At 40.5% G+C, this 16,330-nt stretch overlaps 1 protein-coding gene across 4 annotated transcripts in view; it reads left to right on the top strand.

The window, feature by feature from the left end:
• LOC135225667 (F-box only protein 27-like) overlaps positions 1 to 16,330 on the top strand; it is a 93,530-nt gene that overhangs the window by 5,904 nt on the left and 71,296 nt on the right. For all 4 annotated transcript variants that reach the window (XM_064265008.1, XM_064265009.1, XM_064265006.1 and 1 more), the window contains one exon: positions 3,242 to 3,345. In XM_064265008.1, coding sequence (XP_064121078.1) covers positions 3,267 to 3,345 — 79 coding nt within the window. In that variant the 5' untranslated portion in view covers positions 3,242 to 3,266. The remainder of the gene's footprint in view (positions 1 to 3,241; positions 3,346 to 16,330) is intronic.

Below are 16,330 nucleotides of genomic sequence, written 5' to 3'. Positions count from 1 at the left end.
CGCTCCACAACACAACACAACTTGTGCTTTGTCAGCTTGTAGTTGCTATGGATTCTGTGAAGTACTTGAAAATGATGTGGACTCCTCTAGGGATTCCTGAACATCCTCCTTTGCAATGATCTTGCACCCTTTAACTATTGTTAATGGGTCCTCTGGTAACCTTGCTGATGGTCATATTCTGGCTGCTCCAGGCAAGGAGTTCAGTCACTCTGAACTTCATGTGGCAGTTTATTAATTGTGGGAGATAAGCCTAGGCTATTGAACAAAGTGGTTACTACTCTGGATTCTTATCTTCCTGTTTCAATTTCACTCATTGCTGTTGCAGAGAGAGACATATAAGAGATTCATGGCTTTGTCCTTACAGAGGTATTCTGACAAGTCAGTATCACAATTAGGGTATTCAAAATTACAATCAGCAGCTTTCTGTGTTCACTTGATGAAATAATTGCATACTGACTGATGTGGTCCTTGGGCTATGCTAAAAAAAGTTAGACTAGTGCACTGCCTGATCTAATGATTGAAGCACTATTTTTTCCAGTGCCGAGGGCTTCCTCGGGTGTGAGATTACACCATTGAGCATCAGTAAACCTGGTGTCAATGAACAGCTTCTGTAGGTAGCCACCTGCAGAGTTACAGCCAACAGGACATTGAACACCTCCAGGACCGGAATTCCACCAAAGACATCTTGATCTTGCATTTCCATGGGGCTGACAACTGTGGAATCCTCGGAAAGAAGACCGCTCTTGTATTCAAGAAGGCACGAGGGAGTTTAGCCTGAAGCACCTGAAATCCCTGTTGCTGTGCTGATAGGACTGCCTGAGCTTGTAGCATAGATGGAATGATATTCCTGGGGATCATTGGGATACTGTGGGTGGCTAAAGATGGCCTTCAAGCCCTTGGGGTTCCGGCACATTCCTGCGAGGGGCTGCCATTGCTGGAGATGCGTGGCTTTTGATCTTACATACAGTGCCATGCTTAGTTGAATATCTTTATTCTACAAGCGCATACTGTACAAAGAAGAATTGTATCTATACATGCTGTATGGACAGTGTGCTGAGGCAGTAATGTCATAGCTATCGAGAGACAACCTACAGCTCATACACTAAAAACCCCTACAGTTTCCAAAGAGAGAATGGTTTACCTTAATCCAAATTAGAAACCTAAAATGGAAGTTCTGCTATCCAAGATAGTGTTATAGTTTACTTTTATTCAGTCTAGTATATGCATTGCAAGAAAACAAAAAAGCTGTGGCCTACATCTGTCATTTGATTTACAATAGTACTGTAGTAAATTTCCCAGGGACTTGCTGAGTACAGGTTCATACTAATAATAATAACCAGCTTGTGTATCCTCTTTCTGTATACAGTAAGTGAGATAGGCAAAAAAATGGCAAAAATTCTGAGCAACAATTCAAGACTTACGCAAAAAAAAGGGCAAAAATTCTGAGCAACAATTTCAAGACTTACAGCATCAGTTTACTGGATTTTTCCTCCTTTATAATTTGACACCTTCATTCTAACATTAGCATTCCTGTTAGTCTGATGAGAAGTGATTTTCAACTCATACTTAATCTTTGTTTCATTTTGTTATTTTAAAATCTGGGGAAACATTTCCAGCAGGGCTAAAAAGTTGAGAATTGAGAGGTAAGAACTTGACCTTTTAGGTTCATTACTTGCGTAACTTGGTGTTTTGTCCATTATCACACAACTCTTTCATTATCAGTGATAATTTAGAGTGAAACTGGGATGTTTCGAAATACATCCTTATTAACACTTATGTGAATAATTTCCCAGTATATCACTACAACTAGACCTTATTTAGTATGTTAATGTATATATATCTAGCTGACACATTATTTCCTTGCTGGTTAATGACAGTGCAATTCAAACATTGCCATTCAAGTGACCTAATATATAGTGATCTAAAGTGCAAAGTGATATCCAGTTTCTTCATTATGCAAATGGGCTTAGGTATGTACCTTGAGCATCTTTCATCTGCAATAAATTTTAGGATACTGCTATGTCATAACACATCTTAAGGAAATTCAAGAGACTATTTAGGTGTTTCTTGATAGCAGATTGTGACACAAAAGTTCTATGATGCCAGTTTTTGCTTTGTGATGAATTCAAGTCCTTGATGGTTATGACTTGGTCAACTTATATTAAGAGTGTTAGAGAGGCCAGTACTTCTGCATCCACTTGTGAAGGATGCCTAGGTTTGTCCAATACAATGGAATCATTGTACAGTTGAATTAATTGTTTTCCTTTTAACTTTTATAAGCAGCCTCATGTTGGGTATACGTACATAGAGTCCTCTTCCTTTCATAACTTTGGGTTATTCTATGCCGATCTTGACCAGAAATCTTATGCATATTGGTAGCAAATGGAAAAGTATGGTTATGACCTCTTCTACAAGGAATATGGGTAATTTCTAATTTCTAACTAGTCTTGTACAAATTCTGGATATTGCTAAGGATTATGTAGAAATATGGGCAGAATATCATTTGGCCATCATGCCTCTGCTTAATCCCAGAATTAATTTAAGATTATGATATGCTTGATTTATGTTCTTGTCTATTGAAAGATTTAACATTTATTTTCTTTATAAAGCACTTGATTGTTTCAGGTTTATGTTATATGACCATACGCTTGCCTTTAGTTTTATGTATTGTTCAAATGTTATGAGGCGGTTATTCATATAATCAGTTTATCACTCAGTTTTGCTTACTGTTCGTTTCAGTCTGCATAGTGATATAAAAAATTGCTATTTATTCATCATAGGAACTTGTTATTTTGCTGTAGATTTAGACTTCTTGTTTTTACTGATAAAAATGTGGTCAAAATATGATGCAGTAATGTGGAAAGTAAAAAGTTTGTACATTATGAAATAAAATTATTTTAGGATTTTTCCTTGTACCCATAAACTACAAGGGTGCTTATACATTGAAGAACATTTAGTTTTATTATTATTATTGTGTAAAGAGGTAAATTATTAAACACCTTTTTTTGTGATGCTTCTTGGCTTCAGCGATAAAATTTGGCTCCTTATACGTAGTACATGGTTGTTCTTTTCAGTTACTTCAGTAATTTAAAAAAGAAAATTGTGCTGATTTGTCAAGATTCAGTAGACTTGTAGGAGGCACTGGCTTTATAATATGTAAATGAGTACCACTTGAGTCTCATGCTTGAAGTTGATGTTAGAATGATAATACAGTTTAAACTGAAGTAGTATTTCTTTTCAGGGGAATTGAAGATCATTTTGTTGATATGTACTCTAGTGCCATGGGGAACATAGAATCCTCAGTAGTTTCTAATGCTGCATCTTCACCATCAGATATTCCTGAAGGTAAGTAAAAATGGAGATGCAGTTTGTCATTTGTTTCTTATGCTGTCCTTTACAATATTTTAGGAATACGTATAGCAAAACTGAGAGTTAATGTAGTGGTAGCTCTGTGACAGTACACTGAGTCCCTTTCCATGTGTGCTAGAGTTTGAAGCTTGGTAGAATCCTTTTCCTTGTGTGCTAGAGTTTGAAGCTTGGTAGAGTATATATTGTGTAAAATTAATTTAATTGTCAAGGGTAACTAGTTACAGTAGTAACCAATAAGGGCACCTGTGTTCCATTCTTCATTTAACTTAGTTCAAAAATAGTAATGATCTCGGATTTATAACTTCATTTATTCACTGAGTGCCAAGAATATTTATTTGTTATATAATCAGACCACTGAGTTGCATCCCAAGACTTGTAGGGCTTACTCTTTGAAAAGTAAGGAAGTAAGTCATAGAATTATTATAATTGCCACTGAATTTATTGGTTTGGTCTTTTTTGGATTAATTTAAAGTTAAAGTTAATTGCCTTATGGTGTAAAGGTTATCTTTATTTTAGACCAATTTGGTTTAGGTAACTACAGGCAGTCCCCGGGTTACGACGGGGGTTCCGTTCTTAAGACGCGTCGTAACCCGAAAATCGTCGTAAGCTGGAACGACGTTCTTGAAAACATGTCCATGGAAAATTTCACTAATTTGCAATTTTTCTTAGGGCCGTATCTCTAAAATTATCACTAATTTACTTTTTTCATGTGCAACACTGTGTATTCACAAATTACTGTATATTTTCATTAAAATACAAGAGAGAGAAAGGAGGAGAGAGAGAGAGAGAGAGAGAGAGAGAGAGAGAGAGAGAGAGAGAGAGAGGAGACATTTACAAAAACCATTAAACTTCGTTGACATTGTTTATGGCATTGTTAAGCTCCAGTGTCACTGGAGTTATGAGGTAGGGAAATTGATACAGAAAAAGACGAAGGGAAGAATTTTCTTTTGAAATTAGTTATCGTATGATTACTACTTCTATTGTTATTATTATCATTATTATTTGAAAATATAATAAACACGTGCATCTACCATAAAAATTCTCTCATCTCAGTAAGAAAGAGGAATTATCCTTACAAGTGAAATGGAAAGGTCATTTTGTACATGCAACTTCCCCGGCAGATATATACTTAGCTTATGTCTCTGACGTCCGACAGAAATTCGAATTTCGCGGCGCACGCTGCAGGTAGGTCAGGTGATCTACCCCCCTGCCGCTGGGTGGCAGGAATGGAACCGTTCCCGTTCTAGAACCAGATTTTCTCTGTCGCGGTAGTGTCAACATATGTTGTTGCTACCTCCTGACTTGATTTTCGTTTTTCATCGCCATCGATCTTCTGGGCTGTCTTTTGCAGGGAAGTACTGGGTCTTTGGTTCGGCATACGCTTTTATTAACTTTTTAATGAATTTGGCTTCGAAAATTTCGAAGAATATATGACGTGTAACTCCCGAAATTTTCGGTAGACACTCACATAGTTTGCAAGAAAGGGAAATATTAATATTTATTCATTAATATGTGTAATAAGTGTTAGAATTGATTGAGGAAATATACTGACTTCCTACTTTAGGGAGTCAGTAAAGCATGTAACTAGTACGTTTCTTTTAAAAGTTTTTTTAGAAACTCGTACCAACGAGCAATTAGAGTATTAACAGTACTAGTAGGTGTTGCATCCTCATCACCTTCTTACTTCGCAGAAACTTCAAATTCATAATTGCAATTTGAAGACAAGGATTGTGGCTCAAAATGCGAGCTATTGAAAGGTAAGAAGTGATTACTAGTGTTCCCCATTGCAGTGGAGGGTGCGTCTGATCGGCTCTTTGTCTCGCTACCAGGCCCGGGCCTAGACCTCTTTCAAGCTCCCAAGCCCAGGGGAGAAGGAATGTCGAAAGCCGTAAGGGGTTTTCAGAGAATCCCCACCGGTCAGGCGTCCCCTCGGCAGGTTCTTGTAGAGCGTCCCAGACTGCCAAGGATAGCCATTTGTGAAAAGGCATCCTTAAAAAAGTGCGTCTCTTCATCTTACATCCGAAAAGACGAAGAATGTATATGTTTTGATGATCTACGCGTTCTCTGAAAACTAAGAGAACACTGAGCAAGAGCCAGCCAGGAACTTAGGAAGCCGCGTTGCCAGCAAGCTAGCGATGGAGCCACGTTTCCAACCAGCCAGCACACGCGAGCCGGTTCCAGTTCCAAAAACAGTACATAGCGAGGCCGCCGTCTTCGCCTACAAACCAATACGCGAGCCGCGTTCTAGCAACTGAGCGCGAGCCGCGTTCTAGAAAATTTTTTTCTTGGCGCAAGGCGCTTCAAAGAGACGAGAGCGCCAGCCTGGCGCAAATTGCAACAGAAAAACAGACGGCTAGAGCAAGGAGCCTTATAGTACAGTGGCAATCAGAACGATCCTTCCATTGAACGTTTCCAGGCAAGAGGCTCTTTCTTAAAAGGGGTCTAGTAGGCGCTCGGAACTATCAGGGCGCACGGGACCTTCCACACAAGCGAACGTTCCAGGAGCGAGTCTCCTTTCTAGCGTGCGGAACATTCCAGGCGCGCGGGAACTATCCAGGCGCTAGGCGCAAGGAGCCAGGCGCCAGAATATTCCAAATCTTCTTAAGAGAGAGAGGTCAGTCGCGAGGCTCCTCTTTGAGTAATGCGGACACACTCCTTCATTCATGCTCTTCCCTCGTTATGAAGAGGCAAGCGCTTTGGGAGTTTTTCTTATAAGAATCTCATCGACGTTTGGGTATGATGGCGGATAGGAAATATCTACTTCCTTCTGTAAAACCCTACAGACGAACAGGAATTCTGTCTCTTCCGCGATTTATGAGGAAAATCACGAAGATTTAAAGAGTTCCTGGATTAACTTCCTTCCTTAAGGAGATATATATACTCTTTCTATCATTCTATTAACGAAAAGAACGAAGACAGTAAAATTTTTTCCTTTATCTGCCTCGGCAGGAAGAGGTAGTTGAGTATCTGCTGTATGAGAATACGATACGGCAAATCACACATACCGTAGTTACTTCTTTGTAGAGCAACTCAATTATCAGTATCCTTCCAGGAATTTCCTAGGAAGGACATACGCTTAAAGGGATTGTTAAGACAACACCTACTTAGCTTCTAGATTTATCGAAGTCTTGTTTCGCTTAAATATGCATTAATAAGAACTTCCTGAAGTTCGATAATTTTATAAGATTCCTTTATTTAATGGAGTAGCTGGCAACTCTGGAAGAGTAAGGCCAGACGGCTAACGGAGACTGCTATCGCGCCTTAGAGACTAACGCAGTAACATGTAGGTGTCGGTCATGAGTGGTTGGTTACATGTCTCTCTCCTGCGGGATGGAATAACTAACCGTGTCTCTCCCCTACAATCGCGGTTTTAGCCTCGGATTGAGGGGAGGGGAGTTAAGCAAACATAAATAAAATATTGTCTGCCTTTTGCTAAGAAGCTTTCAATAAGAAAGATATTACAACCTTTCAATGCTGTTTACCATGGGTAACATTATTAAAGGATTCTAACGCAGCAGAACTCTATATTATATGATGCTCTCATGCTTACGAAAGCATGGCTTATTAGAGTACATGCTTAGTGAGAAGATGAATGTAGTAGAAGAGAATTCACTTTAAGACTACGGTATGGTCAAGTCTTATGCGCATACCGAGGTTAACTACAGAATTCCTAGTATCCTTACAAAGTTCCTAGATTAATGCTGTTTACCACAATGTGACAGTATTATAAAGGAGTCTAATACAGGCAGAGCACGAAATAATATAATTCTCCTCATCCTTTTGAGAAACGCACACAACCTTTTTAGAATCGTATATTGCTCAAGAGAAGATGGGTGAGTCGGATGGGAAACATTCTCTTAGTGGCAGAAGTTGTTTCCCTGAATGGACTATACTACGTATATAAAAGTTTTTTTTTCTACTAAGAACGGAATTAACACGTGAAGGATGTCGGGTACCATAAGGTGCACAGATGTTCTGGCACATAACAACCTTAAAGAACTAGAAGAAGACGCGCCAGCCACCTGGCGCAAATTGCGCCAGAAGCGCCAGCCTGGCGCAATGCGCCAGAAGTACCATCCAAGATATTTTCTCGTTTTAGCGAGTTATTAACCTAAGAGTCCAGTAGTGGTTGGTTTGGTGTTTGCTTCTCACCTCGGTGGTCGCGGGTTCAATTCTCGGCCATTCCATTGAGGAGTGAGAGATGTGGATTTCTGGTGATAGAAGTTCACTCTCGACGTGGTTCGGAAGTCACGTAAAAACACCATACAACAAACAAACAAACCAGTAGCCTCTCGGAGGCTCGGTAACGGCAAGATTCGTTCCTGATTTCGTTACCCATTTAATCGGAAAGGGGTCCCGCTTACAAGGAATGATGAAATGATTTTTTTTTAATCACTTAGGCCAATTCCACGACTCTCTCATATCGCAAAGAGCATCGAGAATCTCTTTTTCGCCCCGGGTTCGCGTTAACAAAGAGAACCTATTTGGGAACAGACACGGAACGTAACGATCCTTAAAGGTTCGATGCAAGATTTTGCATGTCCTTGTGAGAACCTTCTCGTCGAAGATAATAACTGTTAACGTATGTCTAACATTTATTGAAAAGAGTTTTGAGAACCTGCGGAAAGTCTTCATAGATCTCTTCGCAAGGTAGAAGACGAACAGGCTTCCTATTAGACTGCTTCCTTTCCTCGAACCAAGAGAGGTAGCAATATACGACATCTTTAATTTAAAGAAGGGGAATAAACTTTAGCTTTTGTCTTTTTTTTCCCCTAGTTATAAATTCTTAACAGATATTAAGATAAATGGGCGTCAAAGGAAGAGAGGATGAATGCCTCATTTTGGCCTTAGAGAGGTTGGATTCACAGAAGTCACGTCTTCTCACAGCATGTTTCGTAAGGCTTTTCCAAGAGTATCTGGATATTCTATCAGAATCTATTATAAATAGACCTGAAAAACCTCTCCACTCTGAGTCTTTCCACGTGCAGACTGACCAGAAGTGGACATGAATGAGAGGATTTTTCAAGGTAAATGACAATAGTCATGGCTAAGACATAGAAATTGCTGCAGATCGTGCTAGATGGAATGAGGAAAACTGTCCTCTTCCGATACCTCTGTGAACCACATAGCGAGGTTTTTTCTTGGTTTCACTTTCAGAGGGAAGAATCACCTATGTATATACATATCGCTATCAAAGAACGCAGTAAAAGGCTATACTCTGTCTCTACAAGGGGAATTAGAGATAACAGAGGATTAAGATCTTCGGGATCTATACGATACCGCAATACGACAAGAGTAGGATATCATGTACTTCGAATGGAATTTTTTTTTGTGGCCACAGATTCCGTGTTCCGACAAAATGGAACTGCTCCTCATCAAACTTCTTTAGGAAGTTTATGAAGGAATTCTTTGTTTCTCTTAGCCCTAAACGACCAAAGAAGACAAGTGAATTTTTTGTGCATTGGAATCTCGCATCAGATTCAATGGAGACTCGGCAATGGGGTTTCTTGCCAGCATAGTATGTCTGGCAAAAGAACTAAATCCCTCTATTCCTGACGCAACGCTTTCAGATAGAAGTTTAGTTGCCCAGGCAGGGTACTTACATTTTCATCTACAGAAGAAGAGAATGGTTTAAACGTTTGCCTACAGAGTCTTCGGGGTGCGATGAGGGCTCAAAATGCTTCCCAGAAGGTATTCAGAAGAATACAATAAGAGCTAGAAATCAGGGTTCCGCCCAATTTCAGCTCAGTCTCTCCTTCGACTTCCAGACTCCTTCCCTTCCTTCGGGCAAGGATAGGGAAGATTCTGCAACGAGGAACCTCATCAACATGTAAGAAGAGATCTCGTTAGCAAAAGAAGTGTTCACGAAGGATCCTCCTCGGAGGAAGACTCTTCTCTCTCGTATTGTTAGATATCCTGTCGTCTACTGGTGTAGCTGACTAAAATCACCTCCCCTTGCCAGGGGCCAAAAGCTCAAAGGGGAAGAATTTCTTCCACCCTTCTCCAGTCTCCTGTAACTATGTGGTTGTTCAGGACTCTCGGACAATTGTAGCGCCAGCCAAGCGCCAAATGCCAACACAGGCGCAAAAAAACGCCAGAGGCGGACAGTTCCAAGGAACTCTGTCATGGCTGGATACTGAGAGGAGCGGGCCTCCAACCTGGCGCAGATGCGCCAGAGGCGAACAAATCGGAGATATAAGAGTGTCCGATGTGGACATCGCCGACAGCCTAGAGACCTTCCAAGCTAAGCTCCGCAAGTCTGGAGGAGCCAAGCCAAGGCGCAGGTGCCAGCCAGGCTCTAGGAGGCCACCAGCCTTAGGAGCCAGGCCGGCTCTAGGAGCCACCGAGGCTCCTATGCCAGCCAGGCTCTAGGAGCCAGCCAGGCTCTAGGTAGCCAGCCAGGCTCTAGGAGCCAGCCAGCTCTAGAAGCCAGCCAGGCGCCATCCAGGTGCCAGGCTCCTTCAAGGCTAGGCTTCCAGTCAGGATTGAGGATCCTCCAGAGGGCGCAAGGCTCCTTCCAGTAAAGAGAAACCTAAAGCTCTCTGTCATGTAAGAGGGCTAGTCCCATTGATATGATACAGGTAAGGCTCAGCCATGTAAGTGGGTCAGCCCCCATTGGCACGATCCGAGAAGGCTCTGTCGTGTAAGCGGGCTAGCCCCCATTGACATCAATGAATCCAGAAGGGTTTGGTCAGTCATAGTCCCTACCGTCGCTGAAACTCTTGAGGCATGCAGACTCATAGACAGTAATCATGAAGTCTTCTGCCAAGCTCCAGGCGCAAGGCGCCAGCCAGACGCAAGGCTCCAGCCAGGCGCGAGGCGCTAGCCAGGAGGGAGGAGCCAATCAGGCCGCCAGCCAGGCGCAGGCTCCAGCCAGGCTCTAGCGCCTTCATTGGCGCAAGGCTCAGCCAGGCGCGAAGGCGCTAGCCGGCTCCAGGCTTCACCAGAAGAGATCTATATCAAAGAATGCCCTGGCCTTCTTTGAGACAATGTGATCTCCTAAGCACTTGACAAGTGCATTGATGATTCCTTCAAACAGCTGAGAATTAAAAGCGCATGAAGTGCGAGCTTTTCTGTATTCTTGGTTCTTTCCTTAACAATATGTCATAAGGACATATTAGCTGTCACATACGGGAGATGCAACTCTGTGTTGACTTCCCATATCCGAAGGATGTCAAGATAACCTACGAGAGATCCTTCTCTCTTGGTTGATACGTGTCTGCGGATACATTGCTGGGCTAGGGAGCCGATACTGATCCTTAACTAGTGAGTTAAATTTTAGTTAACGTCGTGTTTTTTTATTTGGGTTTGTTTGGAGTTTGGGGATAACTCTTTTCAACTTAAGCACTAACCCTCGTGTTAGGATCAGGTGATCGGGGATCGGTGTTGTGCTCCCTTAATTATGCCACTAGGCATAGGGCATATTGTCATGTAAGAGGCTCTGTCGAGTAAATGGATAAGACCCCATCAACAGACAACAGAAACTCTTAGCCATAGGTCACATCCTCGCTGAGGCTCTTGAGGCGAAGCAGATTCCTAGGCATTAGCCATGGAATCTTCCGCCTGAACAAGTAGGAACCAAGGTTTTATTTATTTATTACCTACAACGTATGTTGTTTACCTGTCTATTCAGTAAATAGTTGTCTCTTACCCACCACCAAGGGTGTCAATCAGCTAAGTATATATCTGCCGGGGAAGGTTGCATGTACAAAAATGATATTGTTAGAATACAATAAAGTTTTGTACATACTTACCCGGCAGATATATACGATGAATGGCCCACCCAGCCTCCCCTCAGGAGACAGGTGGAAGGAGAAAATCTGGTTCTAGAACGGGAACGGTTCCTATTCCCTGGCCACCCAGCGGCACAGGGCGGGGGGTAGATCACCTGACCTACCTGCAGCGTGTGCCGCGAAATTCGAATTCTTTTCTGTCGGACGTCAGAGACATAAGCTAAGTATATATCTGCCGGGTAAGTATGTACAAAACTTTATTGTATTCTAACAATATCATTTTTCATCTCTTTAAAATACGACCATTATGAATTTTGTAATTACAGTTTTATTATTATTATTATTATTATTATTATTATTATATTATTAGTAGTAGTATTATTATTATTATTATTATTATTATTATCATTATTATTATTATTAAATAACTGAAATTATCAATAAACATTTTACATACTAGTACCATAAAAATTCTTTCATCTCGGTAAAAGAGAGAGAGAGAGAGAGAGAGAGAGAGAGTTTATCTCTCTCTGTTCTCTCCAAAAAATACTTATAACGCTTCCAGCGAAAGAGAGGGAGGGAGTTACCACTATGACACATTATTATCTTGTGTGGCAAAAAAGAGAGAGAGAGAGAGAGAGAGAGAGAGAGAGAGAGAGAGAGAGAGAGAGAGAGAGAGAGAGAGAGAGAGCCGAGAGAGAGAGAGAGAGAGATAGATAACCTTAATTAAAAGTGACATGGATAGATTAGACGTATTGTATTTCTTTAAAATACTATCACATATGAATTTTGTAATTACAGTTATTATTATTATTATTATTATTATTATTATTATTATTATTATTATTATTATTATTATTATTATTATATTATTATTATTATTATTATTATTATTATTATTTGAAAGTATTAAAAAACAAATAGTACAAGTACATAAAAAATCTCGAGTCTCAGTAAATGAGAGAGAGAGAGAGAGAGAGAGAGAGAGAGAGAGAGAGAGAGAGAGAGAGAGAGAGAGAGGGGGGGGGGGGAAATCCCAGGAACACGTGATTGCAACACTGCAGCTCTTCCCCCTCCTGGCTGTCACAGAACTTGATATATCTGACAGTTTTAGTACCTGGATCTCGAGAAAGGGTTACTGGAAGAAGACTGGGATTTCCTTCATTCTTCCATAATTTTTTAAATATAAGCTAAAATCTTACTAATTCACTATGGTATTTTCTTTAATGAACTTGATATTATTTTTGCTGGTATAAAATTAATATTCCAATATTTGCAAATAGTAATCATTTATTTATCATACAAAAAAACATACACTTTGTAGTAGAGGAGAGAGAGAGAGAGAGAGAGAGAGAGAGAGAGAGAGAGAGAGAGAGAGAGAGAGAATTATTATTTTTATTATGTGATATCATTTCAACTTATTAAACTTACTATACAGTATTAATCAAAATTCAATATTTGAAAATTAGTAAATCATTTTTGTATTATAAAAATGTATTTAGCCATGAAAATAAACATCAAAATACACTAATTAGTGATTATTTTCGTCGGAAAAATACAAGAGAGAGAGAGAGAGAGAGAGAGAGAGAGAGAGAGAGAGAGAGAGAGAGAGAGAGAGAGAGAGAAACTATGGTTTTTATATCCAAGTCTAAGTAGAGTATAAATGGATTCTTTAAGTGAAATAATGTTCAATGATATTTTGCTGTTTTGTATTAAAGGATATGTATACTGTTTGAGAATGCGTTCCTTATCCTTGACTATTGGTTCCATAACAGTTTTAATAGCGTAAATTAATTTATGCGCCCTCCTGCTCAGAAACTAGTTCTGCGTATGAGGTATCGTTAAAAGGCATAAAAAACCGTCGTAACCTTGGAATTTGCGTTGTAATCTAACCAGAAACTTAGTTTTGTTAATTATGTATACTGGAAACAAGCAATGATTTTTTCATTATTTGCGCTTTTGGACTGTTATAAACTGCGCATCCCAAGCTAGTGTATTCATTCGCTCGGAAACTAGTTCGCATATGAGGCGTCACTAAAAAAATAAAAAAAATACGACATAAAAAGTGTCGAAAATCATCATAACCTCAAAATTTTTTGTTGTAATCTAACCAAAAACTTATTTATTAATATACTGTGCTAAACTATAAAGGATTCTTATCATAGTATGCGTTTTTTAAAAGCGTCATTAACTCGGAGCGTCAGAAGCGTCAGCGTCGTAACTTCGGAACAAGCGTCGTAACCCAGGGCGGATTTTTCAATTAATATTTAAGAAAAAGCGTCGTAACCTCGGAACGTCGTAAGCCGGACCCGTCGTAACCCGGGGACCGCCTGTACTAAGGTCTTAACGGCATTTAACTTATGATGGAATGTGCTGTTTATGATTGTAAAACTGCTTTGGATTAGATAACAACAATGGTTGGAAATGGCAACCACATGGACACACTTTATGGTTTTTCTGTATGTGTTGCACATTATTACTTACAAGGTGTGAGCATGTGTGTGTGTTGAAGGGTTTTATCCAGATAAAATAAAAGTAAATCAGTGAAACATTACAGCAGAATAACTCTTAAAGTATTTTATTGATCAATGCCTCATAAAGGATAACCATTCCTCTAGAAATGGCCCTCATGTAGCATATACTAGTATATAATATATTCTTACAGTAGGCTTTACTTGAATGGAGAGCCTTTTGATAATTTCCATGTTTGTAACACCCTTATTTTCAAATACACTTTACCCTTAAAATGTATTTTTGTACATGGAACATACCCAGCAGATATATACTTAGCTATAGACTTATTCCGTCCCCCCCCGTCCCCCCCCGACAGAAATTCGAATTTCGCGGGCATCCACTCTTGCAGGTAGGTCGGTGATCTACCGGCTGCCGCTGGGGTGGCAGGATAGTAACGATTCTGTTCTAGAACCAGATTTTCTCTGTCGCGGTAGTGTCAACATACGTTGTTGCTACCTCCTGACTTGATTTTCGTTTTTTCATCGCCATCGACCTTCTGGGCTGTCTTTTGCAGGGAAGTACTGGGTCTTTGGTTTGGCATACGCTTTTAGTAACTTTTTAATGAATTTTGCTTCGAAATTTCGAAGAATATATTACGTGAAACTACCGAATTTTTCGGTAGACACTCATATATTTTGCAATAAGGGAAATATTGATATTTTTTTTTTTTCACTAATACGTGTTATAAGTGTTAGAACTTGATGAAGGAAATATAAGATCTAACTTCCTACTTTAGGAAGTCAGAAAGCATATAACTAGATACGCTTCCTTTAGAAGCTTTAAGAGCTCTCGTACTAACGAGCAGTTAGAGTATTGACAATACTAGTAGTTGTTGCATCCTCATCACCTTCTTACTCCACAGAATCTACAAATTCATATGTGCAAATTTGAAGATAAATGGATGGAGCTAAAAAGGTGAGCTCTTAAAAGGTAAGAAGTGAATATAGTGTTCCCAGTGCAGTGGAGGGTGCGTCTGATCGGCTCCGTAGCGCTTCCAGGCCTAGACCTCTTCCAAACTCCCAGAACCCAGTGGAGGAGGAAAGTCGACAGCCGCAGGAAAAGGTTAGGGAGAACCCCCACCGGTCAGGCGTCCCTCGGCAGGTTCTGTAGAACATCCCAGAGACTGGTGCCAAGGATAAGCCATAGTGATAAGGCAATAAATCCTTTTAAAAAGAAAGTGCGTCTCTTCATCTTACATCCGAAAAGACGAAGATGTATGTTGGAGTTTCGATGATCTAGCGCGTTCTCTGAAAAACTAAGAGAACACTGAGCAAGAGCCAGCCGCTGCCAGGAAGCGCGTTCCAGCAAAGCTAGCGTGAGCTACGTACTTCCAATAGCCAGCAGCGAGCCGCGTTCCAGCTAACAGACTAGCGCGAGCCGCGTTCCTATAACCAAACGCGAGCCGCGTTCTAGAAAATTTTTCTTGGCGCAAGGTGCCTTCAAAGAGACGGAGCGCCAGCCTGGCGCAAATTGCGCCAGAAAAACAGACGGCTAGAGCAAGGAGCCTTATAGTAGAGTGGCAATCAGAACGATCCTTCCATTGAACGTTTCCGGGCAAGAGGCTCTTTCTAAAAGGGGTCTAGTAGGCGCTCGGAACTATCAGGAGCGAGTCTCCTTTCTAGCGTGCTGGAACATTCCAGGCGCTAGGCGCAAGGAGCCAGGCGCCAGAATATTCCTAATCTTCTTATGAGAGAGAGGTCAGTCACGAGGCTCCTCTTTGAGTTTTTAACTTGAGCAACTTTCCCCTGGCAAAGGTGCAAGATGTCGCACAGGCGGCCGTCGCTTTTGCCAGAAGGATTCTGATACTAAGAGAAGCCATTTTTTTAAGAATCTCATCGACGTTTGGGTATGATGGCGGATAGGAAATATCTACTTCCTTCCGTAAACCCTACAGATGAACAGGAATTCTGTCTCTTCCACGATTTATGAGGAAAATCACGAAGATTTAAAGAGTTCCTGGATTAACTTCCTTCCTTAAGGAGATATATATAACTCTTTCTATCGTTCTATTAACGAAAAGAACGAAGATAGTAAAAAACAAATTTTTTCCTTTCTCTATCTGCCTCGGCAGGGAAAGAAGGTAGTAGAGTATCTGCTGTATGAGAATACGATACGGCAAATCATAAGCACATACCGTAGTTACTTCTTTGCTGAGCAACTCAATTACCAGTATCCTTCCAGGAATTTCCTAGGAAGGACTACGCTTAAAGGGATTGTTAAGACAACACCTACTTAGCTTCTAGATTTATCGAAGTCTTGTTTCGCTTAAATATGCATTATAAGAACTTCCTGAAGTTCGATAATAATTTTATTAGATTCCTTTATTAAATGGAGTAGCTGGCAACTCTGGAAGAGTAAGGCCAGTCGGCTAACGAGACTGCTATCGCTTAGACACCAACGCAGTATCATGTAGGTGTCGGTCATGTGTGGTCGGTTACATGTCTCTCTCCTGCGGGATGGAATGACTAACCGTGTCTCCCCTACAATCGTGGTTTTAGCCTCGGATTGAGGGGATAGTTAAGCAAACATAAATAAAATATTGTCTGCCTTTTGCTAAGAAGCTTTCAATAAGAAAGATATTACAACATTTCAATGCTGTTTACCGTAGGTAACATTTTTAAAGGATTTCTAACGCAGCGGAACTCTATATTGTATAAGCTCTCATGCGACGAAAGCATTGGCTTATTAGAGTACATATGATTAGATGAGAAGAT

The sequence above is a fragment of the Macrobrachium nipponense genome, chromosome 13 (assembly GCF_015104395.2).
Source record: "Macrobrachium nipponense isolate FS-2020 chromosome 13, ASM1510439v2, whole genome shotgun sequence".
In the NCBI taxonomy this organism is placed as follows: domain Eukaryota; kingdom Metazoa; phylum Arthropoda; class Malacostraca; order Decapoda; family Palaemonidae; genus Macrobrachium; species Macrobrachium nipponense.
The sequence above is the reverse complement of the archived record's forward strand: the minus strand, read 5'-3'. Positions and strand labels throughout refer to the sequence as shown.